General features: G+C 43.1%; 1 protein-coding gene across 1 annotated transcript in view; it reads right to left on the reverse strand.

The window, feature by feature from the left end:
• The window catches only part of luzp1 (leucine zipper protein 1), a 42,172-nt gene that overhangs the window by 10,807 nt on the left and 5,387 nt on the right, over positions 1–25,978 (reverse strand). The window contains exons 2-4 of the mRNA XM_020098102.2: positions 13,979–14,036; positions 2,698–3,029; positions 332–2,606 (exon numbers count right to left, since the gene is read on the reverse strand). Coding sequence (XP_019953661.1) covers positions 332–2,606; positions 2,698–2,829 — 2,407 coding nt within the window. The 5' untranslated portion in view covers positions 2,830–3,029; positions 13,979–14,036. The remainder of the gene's footprint in view (positions 1–331; positions 2,607–2,697; positions 3,030–13,978; positions 14,037–25,978) is intronic.

Here is a 25,978-nt window from a genome sequence, read left to right on the forward strand (position 1 = left end):
ACAGAAACATTAAATATAAGTCACCATTTGGTACTTTAATGATCCCAGTAAATGGAAAATAACCCCTTTTTTAATCTTTCTTATACTCAATACAGTAAGTAACTATGAAAGTAGAGCCAAATGTGATGCAATTTGCTTCCAGTTATTCCATTATAAATGTACTGCTCCAGTTAAACATGGCACATTGTGTGAACTGAAGTGTTGAATTATGGAATTCACAAAATACCAGGTCAGGATTTCTGACAATAAAAGGCTTCATACAGGTTTTATGTGTGTCAGGAACTCTGGTGTTCACTGAAGCAACACTATTTAATGAATCGTCAAAACGTACCTATGAGGATGTTACTGGTGGAGGTGTGTCGCTCTTTCACAGGCATGGGTTCACTGCACACGCTGCTGCTGCGGCTGCTGGTTCTGGAAGAGCTCGGGTCATTGGGGTAGATGGTTATACTACTGGTCATTTTACTAGTCGTGGTCACAACTGGTTTGGTAGAGATTTTGGGTTTGCCGTTGGTAGACAAAGGTTCCGAAATCATCATTTCTTTCCTATCAATCTCAACAATAGCAGGCTTGATGACAGCTCTTGACCTCAGTGCCTCACGTGGGCTGCACACTCGCTGGATCTCAATCCCTGACGGAGTATGCGTTGGCCCCTGGTGGCCCCCCTCTGCAAACTGTGTCCTGCTGTGGAGCTCCTCATCAAATGAACTCCTGGAGGAAGAGCCCTCTGAATATGAGTCATGGACATGGGAATATCTAGGATATCTGGAGGTTGTGGTCCTGCTGCTTATGGTTGTAGCAGCTGTCTCAGTCACAGGCTCCGGTTCAGAGGGTCTTGAACCGGTGGATTCTGTTTCCGAGGCAGAAGAATGACCCTCCGACCCATGGTCACTGGTCAGCAGAGGAGTGACTTGAGATCTGTAGGCTGTGTACGATCCATTGGCTTTGGACAGTGTGGAAGCTCCAGAGACCGATTCCTGAACTTGGTCTATTGATTCCTGATCTGAGGCAGACGCTGTGTCCTTCTCTTGTGCAGAGAGACTGTTGATGTTACTTGAGCTTTCAGGCACTACATCCGAGTTATTTGATTCACTATCACTACCAACGTACAACTTCGAAGATTTTTCTACTCTGCTCTTTTTTGTCTCCCCATCAGTCTGTTTGTTAGTTGTCCTCAGTGGCTTCTGGGCATTAGCAGCTGGAGGGTAACGACTAAGAACAGACACCTTTTTAATATCACTAGAAGGTGTATTTACAGAGCTAAATGTGGCTCCTCTTGACTTATCCTCGGTTCCTCGTCCTGTGTCCCGTATTCCGTTATCGGATGACATTGCAGTAGTTAAGGTTTTGGGTGTCCTCCTGCTCTTGGAAGCAGGACTAAGGGCTCTCCTCGCAGACTTAGGAGAGCTTTCCTCAGAGTGGCTCAGCTCTTTGCTCCTCAGCTTAGTCTCTCTTTTATGCTGAGGAGAGAGCTCCCTGTTCCTGTGTTTAGGGGAGCTTGGTTCTGAGACAGCTGCAGCACTCCTATTTTTAGGCTTCTCTTGTCTGAAACCACCCTTGACAATAATCTCTTCAGTCTCAGCTTTGCCATTCTCCAGGACATTAGGGGGGCAAATGTTACTGCTTCCATTTCCATGCTTATCTATATTGCTGGTTCCATTTCCTCCAATCCCACCTTTTCCACACAGCTGTGTCCTGAGCTGTTCCACCTGCTCATTCAATTGGCGAGCCCGGTTTCGTTCCATCTGGAACTTCTCATGAAGTTCTCTATTTTTGGACTCTGAGTTTTTCAAATCCTCCTCCACTATCTCCAGCTGTTTAAGGCGATTCTTCAGTCTCCCAACTTCCTGCGTCAACTCTTTCACTTTGTTGTCCTCTTCCTGTGAACCTTCAATACCACTGTTCTTCTCATTTTCGGATTTGTTCACAAGACTGATATTGTCATCTGGCAACTTGAAGTAGTCAAGGCTCTTCTTGTGACTGCCCAGTTTACTTGAGAGCAGCCCTGTGGATGACAGCTCATCCTCAATTCGTGACCGCATTAAATCCGTCCGGCCAGGATTTGTAGACATGCCAAGGCGATTTTTCTGGTGCTCCAGTTTTTCTGTCAGCTTTAGAATGATCTTCTCATCCTCTCTCTGTTTCTCTAGTAGCCTCTTACGCTCACTCACAAAGGTCTGGCTGAATCCCTTGAGCTTCTCAAGCTCTGAAGACAAAGCCTTCTCTGCTCTATCAAGCTTTGTCTCAGAACCCTCCATCTCCTTTAAACGGGCTTTGAGAGTCTCCAACTCAGACGAGAGCTTCTTGGTCAAGTTCTTCTCCTCGTTTAGGCTGAGGCAGAGCTGGCTGCAGTCAGACTTGCTTTTCCCAAAGGCTTCTTCCAGTTTCTCCAGTTCGGCCATTCGCCGTTGTAGACGTTCGATATCGGCCTTTAGCTCCTTGGTAAGACTTTCCTCCTCTTCCAGTTTCTCCCTGACAGTGCGACAGAGGTCCTCAGCTTTGCGCACCTCCTCATCTTTACCCTGGATCTTCAAGAGACGTTTCCTCAGGGCCTCCACATCGCCAAGCAGGGAGGAGTTGCTGCCCTCTGCCTGGATGATCTTGTCCTGTGCAAGAGAAAGAGTTCAGTCAGTCATTAATCTATTCTTGCATTGCATTTCTGTTCTACCTCACTTAACTCAATGAACCACTACTGACCTGGAGGTCAAGAAGCTCATCTTCGGACTTCTGCAGCTTGTTGGTGGCTTCTTCAAGTTCATCCAGTCTGCGGCCAAGACTCTGTAGCTTGTGCCGCAAGTGGCGATGTGTCATGTCTTTACAATCAGACATGGCGACACAGATATGTTTAATCAGTTATATATATTTTGTTACTCAGACTATTTGATGACACCGTTTTGGGTGGTCCACATTTGTGTGGTAGTGACAGCAAGTCCTTTTCTCTTGATGTTCTGCCTTGTTTTCTTTTAGTGCCTGTCGCTTTAAAACTCTGAAGATCCCTTGGGTCTGTGTTCAGAAGAGGAATCTGTCATCTGTAGGAGGGACAGAGGAAGCAGCAGTTAGTCATCTCTAATTTGTCAATGACAGTCATTTGCATTCTCAAAATGTGGCTTGGTAAGTGAAGAAAAGGAGAGAGAGGGAAGACAGAGATTAGCTGACAGCACGGTGTAGCAGATAAGTGCAGTCAGCATACTGTATGGTTTTACAGTTCAGTGTAATTGCTATGACACAAAGCACAAGACAAAATGAGGCCAAACACCAACGCATGGAGTATAAAAACACACTTCAACACAATCTGGCCCATACACAATCTTTGTCTGACAACATTACAAATAGGACCGAGAATCGGTTTCTCAAATACCACGAACTGCACCACTCTTCCTTTTTACCTTTGAACCACCTTGTATTTCACCTTGTCGTCCTTTAACAGAGCTGGGGGGGATGGTACAGCTCAGTGTGAATGTGGGGGTTTACAAATGAATGCATGCACGCACGCACACACACACACTTTGACATCTCACCACTGTTGAATCCAGCATCGATTTCTGCTTGCCTGCCCACTTCTGCTGACAGCAGCACATCTCAATAACACCAGTCTCCTTCATGTGTCCCATCTGCTCATATACACGGCCGTCACCCTGGTAACCACATTACTATTAATGGTCCCTCAAGATAGATGCAATGATAAAAGCTGAAAACTGTTTCACTTTGCAGGACTATTAGCCCCTTTAAGGAATAAATACATGAGCTTTAATACTAGCTTTAAAACTCAGTCCCACCATTGCCACATATTGAAGCTGTGTTGTCCTAAACCTTAGTAGTCAGTACAATTAGGCCTCAGAGGTTGGACCATATTTAGGTTTCTACAGCCAGCTCCCATCAGTGGACCCAGCATGGATCTATGTAATGAGAAGATAAATTATTAGCACACAGCAGTGTCCCTGTCAGCATGGCCTCCATTAATCAATGCAGATGCTTTTGTCTCATGTATAAGTCAGGTAGCAGGCATTCCTGTTCCTCCTAAATCCCATCACTCCCCTTCATTCTGCAGAGCTTCCCCCACTGATCAAGAGGGGAAACAATTGACCCATGGGGTTAGAACATAATCAACATCTGCACACATCATCACTTATCGACCTCCACGACAGCCAGCCAACACTATGTGTCTCCTCTTTCTATTCCCATACACCATGTTCAAAGACTGCCTTCCTTAAAAGCTACAAACCACGACACATAAAGACAACTGGTAGTTTTCTCTCACATTAAATAACTTAAAACACTGTAAAAACATCAATCAGAGCCGTAAATTTACCAACTCTTTTTATCTACATGAACTATGTGTGTACATGGTATATATAACAAGGTATAACTGGCCATTACGGTTTACTTCGACAGAGCTTCATATATTTTCTATCGTTTAATTTGGTGCAAAAAGCCCAACCCACTCTTCCCATAATTTATTAAAGGTCTTGTTAAACATAAACCAAGGCAATAAGCTTTGAGAGTTAATGTGGCGACGATAACTTTATGAAGAAGTACAATCTGAACTCAAAGCGTTTAGCTATAGCATTTTAATTATTCTTTACTTTCATGAGGTCTGGTGGTTTGGTGCAGTGCAAGACTGGAAATAAAGAACGTGGGTTGAAGAGGGAGCTGGAGAAAAGATAAATGGGGAAGAATGTTGGAGAGAAAACTGCTAGCATAGCTGTCCACTTGAATGCCAGAACACCTTAGTCAATAAAGTGATTTTGTGCTGCATTTACTTTGCCCAGCTGTGGCTTGTTAAGTGAGCTGTAGTTCAATTTTTGTCTGTTGTCTTGAGGTGGTCGCCGTGGTCCAAACCTGTGCTGATGGATGGTCCTGCTCCAGAGGAGTAAAAATACTTTGAAAAATTCCCATATATTCATTTAAAACAGAAAACGTTGGAAACAAATAAAATTAAATAGCCAAGGCTCAATTCTTTATGACAGGTCTTCAGAGTGCACTATGCAGCACAGGGAAAATATCACCACTGAAAATGAGAATTTTATTGTGAGAGCTACTTTTAGACATGCACTGAACTCCGGATATTCTCCTGAAATTATCCGAAAGAGCTGTATGTGAGAATGCAAATGTCCATATCAGTCCAGACAATTTTTTTCTTGCCAGCCCCTCGCAAAAACTCTAGATAATGTCCAAGTGAGCCTATGTGAGAATAAGGCAGGATATGGTCCAGGACACCAATCTGAACTGATGTTTCTCCATCTGCTGGTCCTACTGTCCTGTCCCACTAAATAATGAAATATCCTTTGAGTTAGATTTTTATAAATTTGGCTTTATATGGCTATCCATATGATTTTTTAAAAAGTTTTAGCATGGTGTTTCGTTAGGTCCGGCTACTCCTGTCTTGGCAGGCTGCCTACCCCTCCTCTCATTCTCCTTTTATTTCTTTGCCAACTCTCTACCCCCTTTCCCTCCCTCATCTCTCCTTTCCATCTCTGTCTCCGACACGCACACCAGCAGTGCAAAGTGGCCGCTTTAAAGGGGTGGCAGTGCGTGCAAAGCGACTCTGGCAAGGGTCCACTTCTGCCTGACCAATCAACATACCTGATTCACTTATCACAGGGGATGGGGCCTCATTAGCTTCAGTCAGGACAGCACCAGAAGGAATTTGAACTATGGTAGGTGAGAAGGAAAAGATGACGGACGAAACCAGTGGAGGAAAAGGGGAGAGGTAAGAGATCACAGTTAAAGAAATGATGGAGAAATGAAGACCATGAGTATTGAGTCAAAAAATGAATTCCATTTAGAATCATGACCCATGACAAGTGCTCATCAACACTAATATTCCTGTTCTTCATCCACATATGTATATTCACAAATAAGTTTGACATTCAGCCTCAAGACTGAAGCATGAAAAGTTGTTTGGCCAAGAACGAAAAAAGTTGTTGAAGAAAATAAGGTACGAGTGGGCTGTTGAGGTTTTCTGAAGTTGGCTCATAAGAAACACAAGAGTTTCATTCCCCCTGTTCTGTGCTTTGTTCGACAATCGTGGAAAACCTGAAGGGGGGTAGGGGCTGTGAGGCAGCGAAACTGACCCCTTTTATGCAGACACATTCCTAATGACAGAATAACCAGGGCACTGCCAGTCCCTCGCTGTGCCTTGAATACTCTTAACCAGGCCACTGGCTGAAACTCATTCCAAACCAGGACACTGTCCAGGTTTGATAGTTAGGACTCAGAGAATATGTAGGAATGTTTCTAAGAGTTTTCTTTATTTTGATTTTAGCATTAAATGGATCTCGACAATCAGGTCGATCAGGTGCTTACATTATAAATCTGTGCTTAATAACAACAAAGTTTAAGTTTAGTTTAAAACTGTGAGTATAAAAGTAACAGCATTTCAGACCTAGAAGTACAACAGGTATATACAGTAGGTGGATGTAAATTTTAACCGAATATGAATAAATGCTCATTTCCATCAATTGCTGTTATGTTGATATTAGATTGTCTTGCTTAACAAGCAATTGTCTTGATTGTCTTGTTTCTACACAACACATACTTTGACATTTTATTTATATATTCTGTGTTAAAGTTGTGTGAAATAAACAAACAAAAGACAACATGATGGTACGAATAAAGGAGAGTTAGTCAAAGCTCAAGAGGAGGGGAAGCAGAGAGGGAGGAGGGACGAGGCTTCAATCTGCCTTCAATGACCAATACCAAGAGACTTGTGAGTAAAACTCTGTTGAAGAGGTTCATCCATTCTGCTTGCTTCTATTACACACACACGCACACACACACCAAGGTTACAATCATATACCATATCATTAGGGCTTTAGCCACTCTCTTCCTGCTGCCTGCTGCCTTCAGTACATTCTGTTCCCTCCATGAAAGAGAGAAAGAAGGCAGGAAAGAAAATCTCCCCCTTTTTTTTTGCACTTGACGTTCGGGTGTAAGTTGGAAGTTATGGGTCCGAAGCTCTTCTGCCTCATAAACTGTAGTTAATAAAGGGCCAGAGGCCAATCAAAATGCCTCAACCACATCTTCATGTTGGGTTACTGCTAGTTTGCGTATGTGAATGTGTAACAAGTACTCTCTGTGTGTGTGTGTGTGTGTGTGTGTGTGTGTGCGTGTGACTGCAGAGGATGGATGCTGGCGCAGCACTGGAAGCCACAAGATGGTGGAGACCTGATGCTTGGCCTAACTTTTTTTCCCGTTTTTCCAAGAAAAAGAAAACCGGCATCCCATAATGTTCGGTTTGTCGTTTCCTGTGCTGTCATGTTACTTTTTTCCCAGTTTCTTTTTAGTTTTGCACCACTTCTGGAAAAATGGGTAAAGAAACGAGGGGCAGTGCTGCATTTCAGCAGAACAGTGGATAAGGAACTAGGGTTGAGTAGCCGGTTCATTAATGGGATGGGAATACCTGCTCTCACCTGCTCTCACCTCTTACAGTGCAAATGTGGTGAAAAAGTGTGTCAACAGATTGTTGTGTTCTTCCTGTCATTTGTAAACAGTCTGAACTTTTTAGATGGAACGAGTAGCTCCTTGTGGTTTTGAGCTTTTGCAGGAGGTCAAAAAACACAATAAGAGAGAGAGAGAAAATGAACAGAGCAAAACCTCTATTGCTTCATAAGAAAGCGGCTCTTCAACACCTGAAAACACAACTAATTGAATGACACAAAATGAATCACCAACAATTTTCACCCCACCGGATGGATGGAAAAGTCTGGGGATGTGATCACCTGTCTGTGGGAATTTCTGCAGCGTATGTATAAATCTTTTTATTCTGCTCCACCTATTACAGTTATAGGTTTAATAATCAATATATTAATGCTATGAAAAGTCAGGTTTAACCATCTGCGACACAGACAACAAAACTTAATTTGCCAATTTAAATGACTGATGACTCACAGGTTAACTTAATTTACAATCTCACTTTTAAATAAGACCTGAGACACTTGTAGATGAGTCATTGAAGTCAAAGGTTACGCTTAGGGAGGTGAGTGATTCTCCTCATGATAAACGTTTATGTGAATATCATGGTAAGTTTCATGTTGAAAATCTGGGCTGTAAAATAACAACCCTCCGTCTCCCGTCGTAGCCCAGTAACCCACAGCCTTTTCTAGCTCTCTCCTAACCAGCCCGTCTCCCTACATCAAGAGCCCTGTTGCCGGGGCTTAAAACACTCTGCCTGTACAAGAGGGCACGATAAGAAGCGAGAGGGAAATGTGGGGGAGGGGGGTGAGAAATGCCAGAGACAGGAGGAAGGAAGGGTGAGACGGGCACGGCAGGATGAGAGAGAGAGAATCCAGAGGAGTTACAGTAGCTGACCTGTCTGTGGATCTACGCATACACAAAATGTCCGTTTTCTCTGTTTATGACCTGATTGCAGATGTGACTTTGAAGCCTGACTCGAAGCCAAATCAAAGCTTTGCAGCTCCGCTCCTGATCTTAGCGGCTGAACAGTGAATTAGAGCATGTTCTCCATCAGGGAGCAGCTCTACACACACACACGGAGGCACTGTTACTGTGATCAAAACGCAGAAGCAAGGGAAAGATATTAGATGCTCTATTTTAAAACAGCAGCACCCGAAAATACCGGCCAGTCAGTTGATAGCTGGCCCTCGGGCAGGACCGCAGCCAAGAGGAGATCTGGAGAAGGTTAAATCCAGTCAGTTCAATGAAAACACAGCATGTAAAATAACGCAGGCAAGGAGGGATTCGGAATCTCGCTCGGAGAAAAACCTGAGCCAAATGGATGCTCACCAGAGCAGAGAGAGGGTTGCAGCGCTCTCTACATTCCCCTGTTACAGCGAATATCTCCCCAGCACCTCTCTGTTTCAGCGCTCACCCGAAATGACACAAAAACCAGCTGAATCGATTATAGCGTGTTTGTAGTTATTGGCACGGCAGGTGATGCTACAGATTATAGAGGCCTTCCAGGGTCTCATCCACGTCTAGTAACTTACACCAGTAATCATCTAAATTACAGAGAATTTAATCAGGTCAGGTAAGGCTAGACTGAAAAATTGGACAGGATGATGAATTGACCAATTTAGTCCTACTGCAGATATCCTGTGTCATATCAGCATATATGTCAGTTCATAAAGGAAACCGCAGTGTTTATACAGTGAATGTCAAAGATACTGAATGTTTGGAAGAAAGTGAGCAGCATGTGCATTACTCTGTTTCTCCTCCACAGAAAACTGACTTTTGACTGTTATTTAAAGAATGTTTGTCAAACAAAACGATCTTGTATCATAAAAATATCAAGCCTCAATTATATTTCTTTGTCATAAGTGTTTAATAAAGACATTTTAGGAATCACTGCGATTTTTCAGATTTGGTATTAGAAATTTCTCACTACCTAATATTAGCCAATAAAAGTCATGCTCTAACTAATACATCTACAAACACTAAGGTAAGTTTGGGCGATCCTCAAATTTATGTCCCGTGTGACTTGCCATCAACTTTCCATTAAATATTTCCCAACTCTTCTCCGGCATGTCCTCACACTGCTGCCCTCTGTGTCCGGGGGGTCAGAGGTCACTGACACTCTAAACATGTGAAACACTCCACCAGAGACACAGGGGCGAACAGGACGGAGGCCCTGATCAGGAGAGCAGATTGTGTGGGTTCATACTTGAGCTAAAGCAAACGGAGCTAAGCTTAACTGCAACAGAACTCAAATTATATTCTGGGTTTTTAAATGACATGTATACTAGAAAATAAAATGATCATCATTTTATTAGCAAAATAATATGTTAGTTACATAGGGAGAAAAATATAACAACAACATGCTCAGTGAGTAATGAATACACGTCATATGTAAATAAAATCTACGTAAAAGCAGAGGCAATTAATAAAAATGCTTTGACATATTGTACACAGATATAAAACAAACTAAAAATAATAAAAATCCTTCATGACACTGAATTATGAGTTTAAGAATTTCACATGTTAAGGGTTGACAGACTCTGGGTTTGTGAATGGGTTTATGTGTATGTCTGTTTGTCATTTGCCGTCTGAGTGAAACCACAGGACGTCCCAGCTGTGAAGTGAGACAGGACGACTCCAGCAGGAGACGTAACTGTCCCACCACGCTGACATGACATTAACATGAGTCGTGATTAGAACGTGTGACTGTGTGAGACGACCCTAAAAAAGACAAGTGGCGTTTTCCTCTTCGACTTCCTACTGACTCAGAACCTGCTGGTGCGCAGACATGTACAGACACACACACGTATCCTTGCTCATGTCTACATGTCCCTCTGACTTACAAACAGACTCACACTGACCCTGATCTGACCTCATAAAGAAACACACACATGAACTTCCCTATTGAGTGAGTGTGTGTGTGTGTGTGTGTGTGTGTGTGTGTGTGTGTGTGTGTGTGTGTGTGTGTGTGTGTGTGTGTGTGTGTGTGTGTGTGTGGGACTGAATCAGTATGACTTTGATCGTTTCGAGAACTTGTGACGAATTTCTTACTGTTTTTAGATTATTGCAAAATAAACTATTCATCAAGCAAATGAGCTCAACATTAACCAAGTAACCAAAGTTCTGCTTTTATATTAACCCGCGAGTATAAATGATCTAATGATACATGATATGGTCACATATGGTCATTTATGGTGGAATAATAATTCATGAAACAAAACGGGATCACCATGAAGAAGTCCATGTGTTGAACACTGAATCCAGAAAATACAAACAGAAACAAATCAGATCAAACTCACAAACTCCAACAATTAAGACTAAATCAGACTGAGGGGAAACTCTTTGCGTTTGTGTCAGGACCAGAAGCGTGTACCTATTTAAAGCTATGCTGCACAGCTATTCTGACACTCTCAGGTGTCAGCAGACGTCAGCTTAAAACCTGCTATGACTCAATGAGAGCACACGGATATGTGGAGTAGTGCAATGACGAAGTGCTCCAGAGGGACTGTGTGTACATGTGTGTCCATATATGTGTGAATGTGTAGGTGTGTGTGTGTGTGTGTGAGAGCGTTTAACACTGATAAGAGAACATGAAAACATCACAACATGATGACATTCATTAAAGTAACACTGAATGACTGACAGTCTGAGTGTCTGTGTGAGTAAGTGTGAGTCAGACTGTGAGAGAGAATGAGACAAGAGAGACAGAGAGATCTGAATACTGATAAACACAGAGTGACAGATGGATCATTTTTCCATTTACTCATTAATTACCTGATCCCAATGAGGTCATGTTTTCCATTCTGTTCTATTTACCATCACCAAAGAGGTTACGCTTTCTTTGTTTTTTGTTTTGTTAGTCAGCATGATAACGCAAAAACTAATACGCCAATTTCTGTGAATATTTGCGGAGACGTGGGGCATGATCCCCAAGAAGAACCGATTGAATTCCAGAGCGTATCTGGATAAACGGGTGGATCCAGAATTTTTTAACACCGTGAGATCGGGCGTTGGCCTTGGTGTAGGTGTGATTTCTCCAATGCCCTTGTAGTTTGCCTCTTTGTTAGTTTGAGTTAGTGATCTCAGAAACCAGATATCATGGAAAACATACATCTATGATATCTGGTGACCAGTTAGGCCAGAGAACAAATTATAAAGTTTTAGTGTGATCAGTTTCAAGGTATAAAAAACACAAAAAACATTGTGTTTTCAACATTTTCTGACTTAAAAGATGTCATGTTTAAGCAGAGATTTCTAGTTACATTAGCCAGAGCACACAGAAGCATCAACAAAGCTGAGATTTATGATGAAAACTCGACCTCATGTCCGTTATTCACATATTCACCCCACATAGACTGGGATAAGGAATCTAAAAGAGCTATGGCGGAACACAGGCACATGTCTCCTATTTTCACAAGAAGATATTTGGAAATCATGCCGTCAATGATAATTGCTTGTGTGAAACTGAAGTGTAAGGTCGGTGATTATGTGTTTAGTCATTTCCTCCATCAAAGGTCACAACATCAGCATCACGTCACTATTCATCCCCCAACGTCTTTATATCCCAAGCACCCAAGAGAGGAGGTGACAACCCAACACTCCACCAACAACTGCCTTCAAATACTGTCAATTCATAGAAACATCAATGGCTCTTAACATGCAGCCCTTCAACCTTCTGCCTGGCTCATTCACTAACACAAACACCCACACACACACCCCCACACACACACCCCCAAACACACACACACAGTTTGGCTGGCAGGGCTTCATCAGCCTGAGCCTTGGCATTAACAGCCTGCTGCGGCTGAATGGAGACCTCAGAGGCTCTCTGATGAAAAAGAAAGAGGAGGAGAGAGAGAGAGAAAGAGAGAGAGAGGGGCTGCAGCAGCAGAAAAGCTCAGACGAAGCAAAATGTGTAAATCAAAAAGTGCGTAATAATGTGAGGTAAGCAAAAGAAGATGGAGAGAAACAGACACGGAGGGGGGAGAGACAGAGAGCGAGGGGAGAGATGAGGGGAGTGACTCCACAGAATGCAGAGCAGGTAGTTGCCACAGTGGATTACTGCAGCAGGAATGCAGCACTGGCTGCAGGATGGAGGGAGGGAAGAGGAGGCGTTGAGAGCAGGAGGTAAAATGATGACGTTGTATATTGGAGAGATGCGAGCATCCTGAGTCACATGGTTAGAGCAGATTATGTTGTTCAGTAAACAATGTGAATGTTAAGGAAAGAAACTGTTAAGCTGAGCTGCTTTTTATATTTCACATCAAGCATATAAAAACTACTTTCTCTGGAGTTTGCCTTTCACATGAGCAATGCCAAAGATTATTTTTTCAGTTTTGCGTCCGTTCAACACGCTGACTCACAAGCTGAGAATTCTGTGGACAATATCCTGTTGTATTCTCACATGGGAAAAATCATTATTATTATCTTATTAGGGAGCAGGCAAGAAAAACTGTGTTGAGAACAACTGACTCGTACGTTTGTGTTATAACAAACAGGCCGTCAGGATAATGCCTGGACTTCAGTGCATTTCTGAAAGCAGCTTGTGTGTTTGCCCTGTGATACACTGGTGACCTGTACAGGGTGAACCCTGCCTCTCACCCAGTGGCAGCTGGGATTGGCTCCAGCCCCCCTGCGACCCTTAAAGAATAAGCAGTATTGATAATGGATAATGTTTTATTTCTTGAAATGACCTCTAGTGGTCAGGAAGTGAGTAATATTGATTTGTTGTTGTTGTTTTTCCAACATGGCTGAACGACAACAAGAAGTGGTCCAGCAATAGGATTTACAGGCCACTCTGTCTGATGCCTGCTTAATATGAAGCTTCAGCACACACACAGACACACCCACACATTGAACGTAATGTTTATATGCATTGACCCATATGCTGCAGAGTATACACAATACAGTATATATATATATATATATATATATATATATATATATGTTTGTGTGCCACTCCTGTGTGACTACAGGCTACAGGGAAGGAAGTGCGGCGCCGGCGTTTGTGCCCAACAGGAAACAGACTCACAAAGAGCAGAGGAGGGGCGGAAGAGGCTAGGAGGAGAAAGAGGAGGGGGAGAGTAAGGGAGGGAAAGGTGGGTAAAGGAGGAGGATGAGGTGGAGAAGAGAGGTGGAGGAAGAAGGGCTGGAGGAACAATATCGATGCTGTGGATCAACTCTGTCTGACCACTGTCTTTTTTTGTTGCCCTTTTTGTTGTAGTTTTTCAGGGGCAACACTTAGAAGACTGCACTGAATCACCTTGCCTCGACTGTAAGTACGAAAGTACGAAGTTCGAAATGGAAAGGGCGTTGTGTTGATGTCACAGTTGGCGCATGTGATGACCAATCCATGTAGATATTTACTTCTTTTAAGTGAGAATTTGGTCGGACGAGAGCATATGGACCAAGCAATCAACCTGTCGAACACTTCAGCCCTAATTTCTTCATTTTAATTCAATTTGATGACATTGTAGACTTTCAGTGACACTGGTTATGATCACGAACAGATTGTAGTGCAAATAAATCAACATTATCCAAAAAACATGAAGGAGTAACTTACATTTCAGATGTAGCCGTAAGTCTGCGGTCATTAAGCTCCACTCTGGGAAGTCTCCATCCTGTGGTTAAAAACACACAAGCAGGGCATGAGGTTAATAAAAGTGGACTCACTGGTCATCATAATATCAGGACACACACACTAATGCCATCTCTCTCCATTATTATGTTTGGCAGTTGGCGAGGCCCGGAGCCTGCGGCCGGGCTGACAATGCAGTCACTGTAGGGGAGATCGTTCGCAGTTATGCTAACGGGCTAAGGATGAGCTAACTGCTCAGTTATGGGACGCATTTGGAGGCTTTGCAGCAGACTCATGCATGAGCAGACAAGCAGTGTGTTTGGCCACGACAACAGAAGGCCCCATTCAGTTCTCAGGGGAGGCACTGGTACACACACAAACACACACGCACCATTATCATAATCATCATCATCCGAGGAGCTCTCATCTGCTCTACACACACTCACACACGCACACAGTTACACACACACACAACAGCCCAGACTTGGAGCATTCCACTACAGTAGCATTCCATATGTTTGGTTAAGCACAGAGAATCCAGATTTAAGACTTGAGTCTGGATTGAATTTAAAGGATGAGAGAGGGAAGTGGAGGGAGGGGGAGAACTGAAGAAGAGGAGGAGGAGGAGAGGAGGGGGCTTAAAGAAAGAGAGCGGGAACATTCCTGAGGACTAAAAGCAGCAACAGGACGCTGTATGTACAGACCTGTGCATTGGAATAAAAAAATACATTCTCAGCAAATATGTTTAGAATGAATGAAATGTTTGAGCATCCATGAAAAACTGAACAAACTCTGAAAAGACTTTAACACTGAGCAGGCGCTGTGTAGAGAACTATGTAAAAACTGACGTACAAGCACATGAGCTTGTTGAGAACCAACAATGTCATCAGATATTATTTTAACAGAGCTGAACATATACAGATGTACCTGCCTAAATCAATTGTTTGCCTATAAATGATCAGAAAGTAGGGGAAAGTGCAACCCGCATCTAATTTCCGAGCATGGATAGAGAATTAAATCTATAAAATGTATTTGATTGGATAATCAGAACTGATTATTTGACTTTTAATTTCAGCTCTAAAAGAATATAATCGAATAAAATCAGAAAGAAATGACTGTTGACCGATTCTAAACTAGGGATGCAAGTGATGTGCTCCCCAACACTTTGACCATGAAAGCGGTTCCTGATGGACAGGAGACTGATGTCTTTCAGTCGCTCCTGTCACTCTCAGCTCGGCTCTGTGTCATCCTCTCTGTTTGTTCCCACACATTCTTTCCTTCACAGGAAGGAGATGACCCTGCAGCTCTGCTCTCAGCTGCATCATGTTAGATTCATGAAGCCAGCAGCATAACATCACCACAAAGGTTTTGCTGAATCATCCGACGCTCTCACACAACACGATATTTCTACACTGCACGAAACCGAATGGTTGTTCTGCTGAGTTTAAAAAAACAGAGATTTCCTACCCAGACATCTTTTGTATTTCTGTCTGTCTGCACTCCGATTTTCTCAATATCCGCTCATCCAATCAACCTCAAACTTGGTGGATGTGCTGCTGAGGACCCTGGGAAATGCAGTGGGACTGTGAAGTGTTTTGAAAGTGTGACACGCCAACCCAAATTTTAAACTGCACCTGCTGTGATGTGACTTTAATGTTTAAATTGAAGCTATTGTATAATGTTAACATCCGTTGAAAATGTGCCTGGTGTAATGAGATAACTTTACAAACTCACAAAGCAACATCAACGCACTGTCGTGTCCCTGTGATCGCACCCCGTCATCAGCAGTCATCAATGACCTGAGTGAGTGCTATTTAAAGTGAATGGGGGAACCACTCATCAAGGAACTAAGATTTGCAGTAGACCTGAAGTCCTCTCAAAGCTTGCTCCACAAATGCGGAGCATAGAGACTGACTGCTGCTTCTCCATGTTTAGTTTTGACTCTGGGGACAGAAAGCAGACCTGTTCCAGACGACCTGAGGGGTCTGGACGGTTCATAACATTGCAGTAGATCAGAAATATATTTTGGCCCTAAACCATTCAGGGCTTTATTAACCAACAGCAGGATTTTGAAGTGAATACTTTGACAGACAGGGAGCCAGTGTAATGATCTCAGAACTGGATGCGATTAGACAGACAGATGGATTTCTGTACTTATTAGCAGGAAGTGTAACTTTGCAAATGACAGGATATGTCAAATATCCTTGAGACTAAAAAACATGTTTGTCTTTGTTTGTTTGTGTGTGTGTGTGTGTGTGTGTGTGTGTGTGTGTGCGTGTTTGGGAAGTGGGGGGGGTTGGAGCTATTAATTCAGACAGTTAGCCAACCCATAACCAAGCAAAACCGAAAACAGCTGTCTTCTGTCTCATCCCTTGCTCCTGCTTGCTTTTCCCTCACGCACACAGCATGTCAGGTTGGGAAAGATTTATTATGTTGCTCAGTAGAATTCACTGGATCAGTGTGAGGTGGCATTTCCTCCAGGGCCTGTCTCTGTGTCTGAACAACTAGTCATCACATCGGAAGCCATTAATAGCACACTGAACATTTGTGTTAACTCTACATAGAATCAGCAAAATGTCAAAATTTGAATCTCATAGTACTGGACTTAAAATCTTCATAATGGTAAATGGTTGGCTCTTTATTTGAGATGAATGTATTGCATATAGAGATATGATCAATGTCTGCAAAAATTGCATACAGCATACAAACTGATGCTTGAAACAATTGGGACCTCGGAAACTTCTTGTGTGAATCTGATTTTCTAACTACATCTGGCATGAATTTGGAACACAGAAATTAGTTGAATAGCAGCGTCTTTATTATACACACACATATGTAAACACATGTATTTAAAGACTCAAATTTGGCACCGAGTCTTGCGAGAGATGCTTGTTAATGTGTCCATTAGCTGGTATGATTGGCAATGTTTCACAGGAGAGGGGATGCATTCAAATGTAGAGTGGAGAAAAAAAGTGCCAAAAGAAAAAGGACACAGAGGAACCACGGTGGGTAAAACAAGAGAGGGAGCGAAAAAGAACGAAACAAAGGGGAGAGTTCGTTTTCAGTTTCCTTCACTGAAGAACTTCTCAAGAACTGAAACTTCATCCTGGGTTCCACTGGCCAGGCGGGCCTCGTTTGCATGGGAGCCCATTTCCTGTGAGTGATTAGCAGAAGGGAGTGTGTGTGTGTGTGTGTGTGTGCGTGCACTAAGGGCTGAAGTTCAGAGAGGTCTGGGGTTGTTTTGTCTGCTTGGGGAGGAAAGGAATGCCCAAATCAAACACAGTGAACAGGATGCCTAGAGAGAGGGGGGGGTAGACAGAAAGAGAGCAGAGAGAGAGAAAGAGAGAGGGTGGAGGACAAGGAAAAGAGACAGAAGCAGAGAGAACAAGCAGATAGACAGAGGAGAAAGACAGCGACAGGAAGCAGAGATCCAAAAAGTAGCAGACAGAAGGAGCTGACAAAAGAAAGGCAGAGCGAGAACACTGACGAGTGGTTGATTTTTCACTTGCTGTGAACAACATTCCTCCTGCTGCGATTTGCATTCCAGCAGAGCGGCAAGGTGGAGTAAGAATGTATGATGGGAAACCATCCACCTCTTAAACTTCACCGTGAACCTGCAGAACCTGTCCTAATATCTAATGACTTACAGCCCTGCAGCCTTCCCGGTTCCACAAATAACAGGAGGCTTTCACACACTCCTGCTGATTAGAGACATGAGTGCGGACTATTATTCCTTTATACAATAAAAGCAATATCACAAGTAGCGATGTCACAGAACAGCTTTGTAGGGTTTACATTATTGTACTGAATATGAGGGAAACAAATGCTACAACATCCCTGCTTACAGCTCATGGCAGATGAGCAAAGACTGATACATGTCTTGTGGCTTGTCTTGGAGATTACATATAGTATAGAGATATTAAAACATGATCTTTTTGCTAATTGGAAGGCAAATTAATTATAATTAACTAAATTGAATGATTTATTTAACACAAGAGCAGGTCATACAAGCTGTAAAACGTCAAGTGTGATGGTGTCTGGTGTAAAGGTTGATGTTTAAAACGGAAAAGGTCCCAAAGAGAAAATAAAACTAAGATTTCTTTTTGGCTCCTTTCACTCAGTGAATGAAGAATTCAGTACTTTCCAGAAGCACAGTAGCTGCTTGTGGGGAAAACCTTCAAATACTTTGAGACTTCATGTAGGTCAATAAAAAATTAAGATATAATCTAAATTTCTGCTAAAAAGGTATCCTGATGTGGGTGTGGATATCTTGTGAGGATTCACACTCAATGTACATTGGTAGTTCTAAAATCTGGTTGCAGCACCGAACATGCAGTTAATGACATTAAAGAAGAAAAAACTTTATTCTGCGTGTTCTCATTTCCCAGCAGTTTCAAAGTTCATTTCCTAAACACGTCCTTGTGCTGCCTGTGTGAGCCGGACTCTGCCCATGCGAGAGTGAACCATTCCTTAACTGGCAGAGCAGAATTGATAGGCCGCTATTGTTTCCTTTTAAGGTCAATTGTGTCTCAAATGCCTGGCATGGCTGGGAGTAGAGAAACAGCTGGCTGGCAGGAGAGATAAAACACTAATTTAACTGCATTCCTCAGTGCGAGTCCACACCTAGAGAGAAAGTAGCAGCGAGGGAGACTGAGTGAGAGAGTGGGTGAGAGTCATTAAAGACACGCAGGGAGAGAGACCAAGTGGGTGGGCGAGAGTTGATCTTTGCCACGGGCATGAAGCTCTGCTGTACCCTTGTTTGACCAGACAGTCAAAACAGTCCTAACACATCATCACATGTGGTGGACCTGTTTGTCAAGAACACAAGATGAGGGTATACATACACATACAGTATGTATACATACACCCCTACTCACATTGAGACCTTTTCACAGGGTGACAATTCATCCCACAGTCGCAAGTTCAAGTCTGTATTCTGAGCCAATGAGTTTCGCCTGGGCAGCACACTCACTGTGTGTAACTCTGAGTAAAACTTAATGTCTAAAATGAAATGTTTTAAGTATTCTGCTCCAGAGGGAAGGAGAAGGGAGGAGGGGGGCCGGATGGCCAGACTGGCTTAGCTTCACAAATAAACCCAGACAGGGGGAGAAAGAGAGGGAGCCGGCTGAGGGTTGGATCATAAAATATGCCTGGTATTCCACAATGTTCCACAGTGCACAAATGAGCCACTCAGGGACTTAGGAGTGTTATGGGATTCTTGCGAGGCCCTTATGTTCTAAAATGTGTCCACATGTTCTCACACATATATACACAAACAACTTATCACTACCCATCACAACTGACTTAGAAAGCAAAGACTTTCAGGTACAATGTGCAGCTTTAGCCGGTGAGGGTCTCTGAATCAGAACAATGGCAAGAGACTTTGTTCCACGACACTGTCAAGCAGGTTGGGATCATGGGAGTTGGTGTCTTCACCAACATTGCAGAAAATCTACCCAACGCAACTCAGGTGCAAGTAATGTTCACTAATGTGGTAATGTATTAAAGTTGGATTCACATTGTACAGCAAACAGCAAAGAATAATTGTGATGCAATACAAACAGAGGCTAGCTGTGTGTTTCCTTCGTCATATGTCGTTTGCCCTGGATGTTATAGATACTATTAAAAAGCGACCAAAATGAAACTTCCCTTCACCTTGGATAAAATTGGGTCTTTCTCTGAGTTTGAAGATTTTTGGAAATATTTTGGATATTGTAAGTACACAAGTCCAATAATGACCGGAGGGAAGCTGATGACTTGCTCATTGTCTCAGTCGCTCAGTCTAGTCTCCACTCTAAGCAAACAGGGGAGTATGTGTGTAAGCAGACCAATTAATTGTTCCAAGTCATTTATCAAGTAAAGGCCGGAACATTCTTTGGTTTTAGTTTCTTGAATGTGGAAATTTTTCTTCTTTTCTCTCTTTGATGACACCGTCAATTAAATATATTTTGGTTTTGGATCATTGTCCAGACAAGGAAAGCAATTTAATGTTGAGTTGTAATGATTCATCAGAAAATATATCTTTGAAGACTCATTAGATGAGTCGAGAGTTGTATATGTAGGCAACCAGACTTGCTTCTGTTCACAAAATGTGAAGCAATCGATCACTGAAACAACAGCAATCATATCAAAATAATTAAATCAGCATTAATAATACTGAAAAGAACCAATAATTGCAGCTCTAAGTTAAAGTAATCACATCAGACTGTTGATATTTATCTACATGTTTGGACATTTCAGCAATTAAAACTTTGATTAAACTAATCAAAAAGACAATATACAAACTAATCACTTCAATTAACCAGTAGCGAGGCAACTGGGAAGCCAAACAATTTCTGGCAACCATAGCTGAGGACTGTAGTTGCATGTCTTCCCAACTCCCCTCCTCTCTCCTGGTTTCCTGTCTGTCTTTAAATACCATGAGATGTCCAATAAAAGCGAAAAATGCAAAAAAGATTAGTGTCAGCTCTGCTCGGTCTATTTTTTTTCGTCTTCATTTGCTACTACTACATAAAACCTTGGACATAAAAGGGTTTCATGTCTCTTAAAAGCAGAATCTGTGCTCCAGCCAGTATGTTTTTATTGCCTTGCCAGGGCTCGCATTGTGCCGCTTCACTTCCCCTGGTCGAGACAGTTAGCATGAGAAGGAGCTCAAGAAAAGCAATGTTGGCATGGAGGGGAAAACCAGCCGACCCAGCCCTCAGCTGCCCTTTACAAAATGCAGCAGTGCAGAGATTTCCTCCACAATAAAAACCAAAGCAGAGAGAAGAGGGGGGAAAAAGGGTAGAGAGGAGGGGAAAGAGGCTGAAAATAGCCAAACAGTCGGGGTCCGCATGCATCAGCACCACAATGATGAAAGCTCCTAAAGGCAGACTTGCTAACACATGAATGGTCTGACAAATAGGAGGGATGCCTGTGGGCTGTGCACGCCAAAGCAGAGACAAGATGATTAAAGTATATTACATTACCAAAACTATTATAATTTTTCTAAAAAGGAACAAAACAAGAAAGTTGAGGAGAAACAGAGCACGGAAGACAAAATACAGAGGATGATAGAAACAGAAGGGGGGGGGGGGGGGGGGGGGGTGAGCAATCGCCAGGTTGCCTTGGCGTCCGAACATTCCTCTCACTGAGAACATGTATATTTTCTAATCACAAGAAAAATAATCTGCAGGAGGAATTTTATTTTGAGAGCCGCCCCTGTAAATCCAAGGCTCTGAGCGGGACAGACAGGCGTGTGTGGGTGAGTTCTTCAGTCTGTGTGGAGCTTTTCATACAGTAGAGGTGGAAGTAGAATAGAAACTCTACTCCCTGTGCCAGGCAGATCATTTGCCAAGGAGGAGCATGTGAGGATCCAAATCCAGAGTGTTCAAGTCACACATGATCAAATGGGCAAACATCCGCACCCACACATATCCAGTGCGACAACGAATTTGGCTTCTGAACACCACTTGTTGAAAATGTTGAGTGAGTCTGTTTTTTTTTATCTTTCTCACCTTCACATTCTGTTCCTTCATGTTTTATTACTCAGTTTCCTTTCATCTCCTTGTTGAAATGAGAGAAAAAAGGAAATGACAAAGGCAGCAAGAGGAGCTCGGTAATAGGGAGACTGATGTTGACAAGAGCTGCCCTTAGCCCGAATTACTTAATGTCAGATTGTGAGAAAAGATACCGATTTACCTCCCTCTTTGTATTCTCTCCCTTCTTCTTCTCTCAATGAACACAACAGATACATCTCAGCTTGTGATCATTATAAAAGTCATGTTTTACAGGTGGCCTGCTGCTTCTCGTTCCCTCTCTCTCCCCCTGAGCACTTTACACTCAACTGTTTTCCACTCGGCTCTCTCACCCACTCACCCACTCACGACTACAGAGCAGAGTCTTGCTGTGTGAGGAATCTGATACACAAATAGAGCCGGTATGGAACAAGTTAAAGGGGACAGAGCAACATATAAATATTTCACAGGATTGTGAAGCATTCAGAGAATATGGGGATGCAAAATGGAACAAAATGTTGAAGTCCAGTTGACTACTAATAACACTACACATGTTAAATATGTTTTATATGAAGCTAAAGCAGCACTGTCGCTTCACAGCAAGAAGCTTCCTGGTTCGAATCTCAGCTTGGGGCCTTTCTGTGCGGAGTTTGCATGTTCTCCTTGTGTGTGGGGGGGTTTTCTCCAGGTACTCACGCTTCCTCCCACAGTTCAAAAAATGTTTTTTGATAAATTGGGACTATAAATTGAGTGTAGGTGTGAAAGTTAAGGTAAATGGTTGTTCCTCTCTGTATGTTGGCCCTGCAACACGCTAGGGATCTGTCAAGGGTTTACCTGGGCTCTCACCCAATATCATCTGGGATTGGATCCAGTCGCCCCACCACCCTCAAAAGGATAAGTAGTATAAATAATAGATGGAGATCAAGCTTAAAGTTGTCAAAGACACAGGTGAAAACATGACCTTGTTGGCAGTCATCATGGAAGACAACAGGATTGAAGATAGGGAACAACGCCAGTGTCGATAAGCTGTAAACAAAACACTGTGATTTCCACAGCACAATTTTAACATCATGTCCTGCTCTACCCAGGTGCCCCCCCTTCGCTTGAATGTTACAGAAATTTCCCTTTTGTTGTGAATGCATCTGATCCAAACTATTTCCAGCTAGTTCATGTCTGAAAACAGAATATAAGCCACTTTCAGGGACAATGATTTAAATCTGGGCCTGTTAATTACTCGACTGTCCACTCTGCATCAAACGGGCCTTCAACATTGACATGACTGACCTCATGCTGAACCCTACCTCTGCTGAGCCCTGGACCGGTGCTGACACACCGCACTTCTGCCAACAACAGACACATCAGTCAGTAGCCATCCGACTGCAAAGAACTGTGACTAAAACATCATAAATTCTCGGGGAGAGAGCTGTAACTATAATGCCACAGACGAGGGCTTGAAAGAGACATATTACAGGTCTCAGCACATAAACACTCATCAAATTGCAGTGATGGTACCCAAAACACACAAACCCTGCTGCTGGGTGAAAGACTTTGGTTCAACGTTTAGCCTTTTAAGGATATTACTGAGGGTATAGACGTGTGGAGTAGTTCCACATCTGTAGGTGGCATGAGGTGGTATTTTTATATCTTTTTACCACCTGTTTTAGCATCTTCTTAGCTTTGGCTTGGTATGAGTAGTCTGCGCCATCTTCCACCACTGGCATCATGAGACTGATAGGAAGTAGAGTGTGATGTTCACCTTTCCTCCCCTCCCTTGATCGCTGTCTGTCTGGCTGCTCAGCCTCATCTCCAGGACGAGGAATGCATCTTGAACCAGACTGCAATGGCTCCTGAAATATGCCAAATATGCCCCTGACCCCCTCCTCTCCAGAGGACGTAGGCCTGCTTGCTAACCCACCATCCTTCCTTTCTACCCCCCCCCCCCCCCCCCCCCCCCCCAGCCCACAGCATTCCTTCACTGTACACAGCACTGAACATACACATATACTCGTAATCACAGATGACCCAGTCACATAGAAAATGTTAAGGGCATTAATAACACAAGTTTCCATCCAGCTGACCCAGACATGCCTTTTAAGGGTAAACGGTTCAGATTTCCCTTTTCATAAACTTCCAAAAATACTCCTGGACGAGGCAGGAGGAGGAGGAGTGACGGGAACAAAAAAGGAGGAGGGGGACACCTCTTTAGCATGGCAAAAAGAGAGGGAGAGCGTGAGTGAGACAAGATAACAATCAGAAGGAGAGAGAGAGGGTAAAATTGGGCGTCTGAGGAGGAGAACACCTACAAAAATAAGAGTGTGGCTGAGGAATTTACAAGAAATGTCTTAACTTTAGCTCTCCCTTGTTAAAACGCCTTAGTTCCTTTCTACTCTCCCTCCCTCTCCCTGACTTGCTGTGCCTCCTACATGCTTTTGAAGTTATGTTTCCTTTGCACGTCTTTCCTCTCTTCTTCAAGGGTCGACGAGGTAGCCATTTTTTTTAGGAGCCTAAACAGTGCAGGAAACAAAACAGGCACACAAGGGGACTTCTGTAAAACAACTTGTTGGAACCTCACAGAAAATTCCACACAAGAACCAGTTGGGAAAAACAGGGAAAACCAAAAAGTGGAAACTCTGAAACTGAAAGCATGCAAAACACAAACAGAGTAGAAGAGTGACCCACATTATTAGTCAGTCTGGTCCAAACTCCAGCCGTGTGGGGTGGCTGTCCTGGCCCGGCTACAGATTAAACATTACAGGACTTGCTACCTGCAGCCATCAGGATATATCAAACAGACACCAACACAAGAAAGATAGGAGATGTCCTGATTCCCAGGTAAGAACGTCAAAACAAATTGGAAGAGCAAGATAAAGAGACACATTAGATTTCAAAGGATGATTCTGCCTGAAGACTAAACTTAAGCTACTTTCATCCATTTAAGTCTGGACACTTTCCTGAATCTTCTGGAGGGGCTGTATGTGAGAACGCAAATGTCCAAGTCTGGACAATTTCAGCAACTTTCCCTGTTACCCCACTAGTGAAAACACTTAACCCATGTAAAACTGGAAGAGTAGCCTCTATATCCTGGTGGAAAATAGGTGCCATACACTTTGAAGAGGCCAGTGAAGATGTCAACTTGGAAAGACAAAGAAATTCTAGCACTTTTGGTGATCAATGTGCTGTAAACAACAACATGTGATTTTTGCAGCCTAAAATCTATACGTCATGCCCTGCGTCCTGTAAGCTCTTCCCAGATGCTGTCACTTGTCTGAATACTCCAGGCATTTTCACTTTGTAAACAAATGTAACAGGGAAATGGAAATGTGTCAGACTGCAGCAGGGAGCAGACGTCTGAGTGAAGTTTCTGTAAATGATTCTCAAACTTGATGGCTTATTGTTGTCAGGCTCTCGATGGCAGAGCTGTGATACGTACAGTAGAAATTATTAACCACTGATTTAGTTCTGACCACATGTTTGTATGAAGTTAATCATTCTACAGAAGCTTGATTTGCAAATCTCATTTAAGTACTTGTACTTATATCTTGCATTTTGATAAGATTTAACCAATTAAAATTGGAAGATGTTATCATCTCATCCAAGATTTTTCCAAATTTGAATAGTTAATAGTTCATTACCATGGACATCTCCTGCAAGGTACTGGACACACTCACATGCACTTGCAGCCTTTTCTTCGATAAAACTGTTCACAGAGAGTCACCTGCGGCCGCAGCATGTACGGAGCAGTGAGGCCTCAGCGAGTGACCACGCCACCACAGGACAGAGAGCCTACCAGAGCGGCTGGTAATGAGGAGGCCGTTTGGCACGCTTTGCAGGACTAATGAGGGGGATTCATTCACACTCACACACACGCAGAAGAGGTTGTATGAACAGAATCCTTTCTTGCTGTGACATGGAATTCTTACAGAGCGAGACATATCTGTCACTCTGCGTGTCAGTGTATGTGTTAATGAGAGCTCTAATGAGGCATGTGAACACTTGGAGCTGCGATGTGCTCCTGGCTACGACTCGCTGAGTGACTGACACACTCAAACCTCTAGTATCTGATGACACATCTACACGGCTTGGGGCAGCAGCGCCGAGATATGTGTGAACACACACACACCACAAACCTGTGAATACACACAAAGTTCAAGTAGTTTGAACTCCAGCTGAAATCACAGTGCTCTGCCCCGTCACTGGCCCAACACTGATAAAGAAAGCTGGTATGGAGGGCAGAAGGGAAGAGGGTTGAGAAGAGTGGAGGGATGGCTGGGAAAAAGGTCTGGAAAGGAGGAATATTGTTATGTGCAGTGGAGGAGAGAGAAACAAGAGCACAGGTGAAGACACAAAAACATAGTGCTGCGACTAATATATATTTTCATTATTGATGAATACTTCTGTGTATACAATGACCAGAAATACTGATATGCTCATCACAAATTCCCAGAATGCCCTATGATCTTTTCATGTCACTAATTTCCTTGAATAAAAG

The sequence above is a fragment of the Paralichthys olivaceus genome, chromosome 12 (genome assembly GCF_024713975.1).
Source record: "Paralichthys olivaceus isolate ysfri-2021 chromosome 12, ASM2471397v2, whole genome shotgun sequence".
Classification (NCBI taxonomy): domain Eukaryota; kingdom Metazoa; phylum Chordata; class Actinopteri; order Pleuronectiformes; family Paralichthyidae; genus Paralichthys; species Paralichthys olivaceus.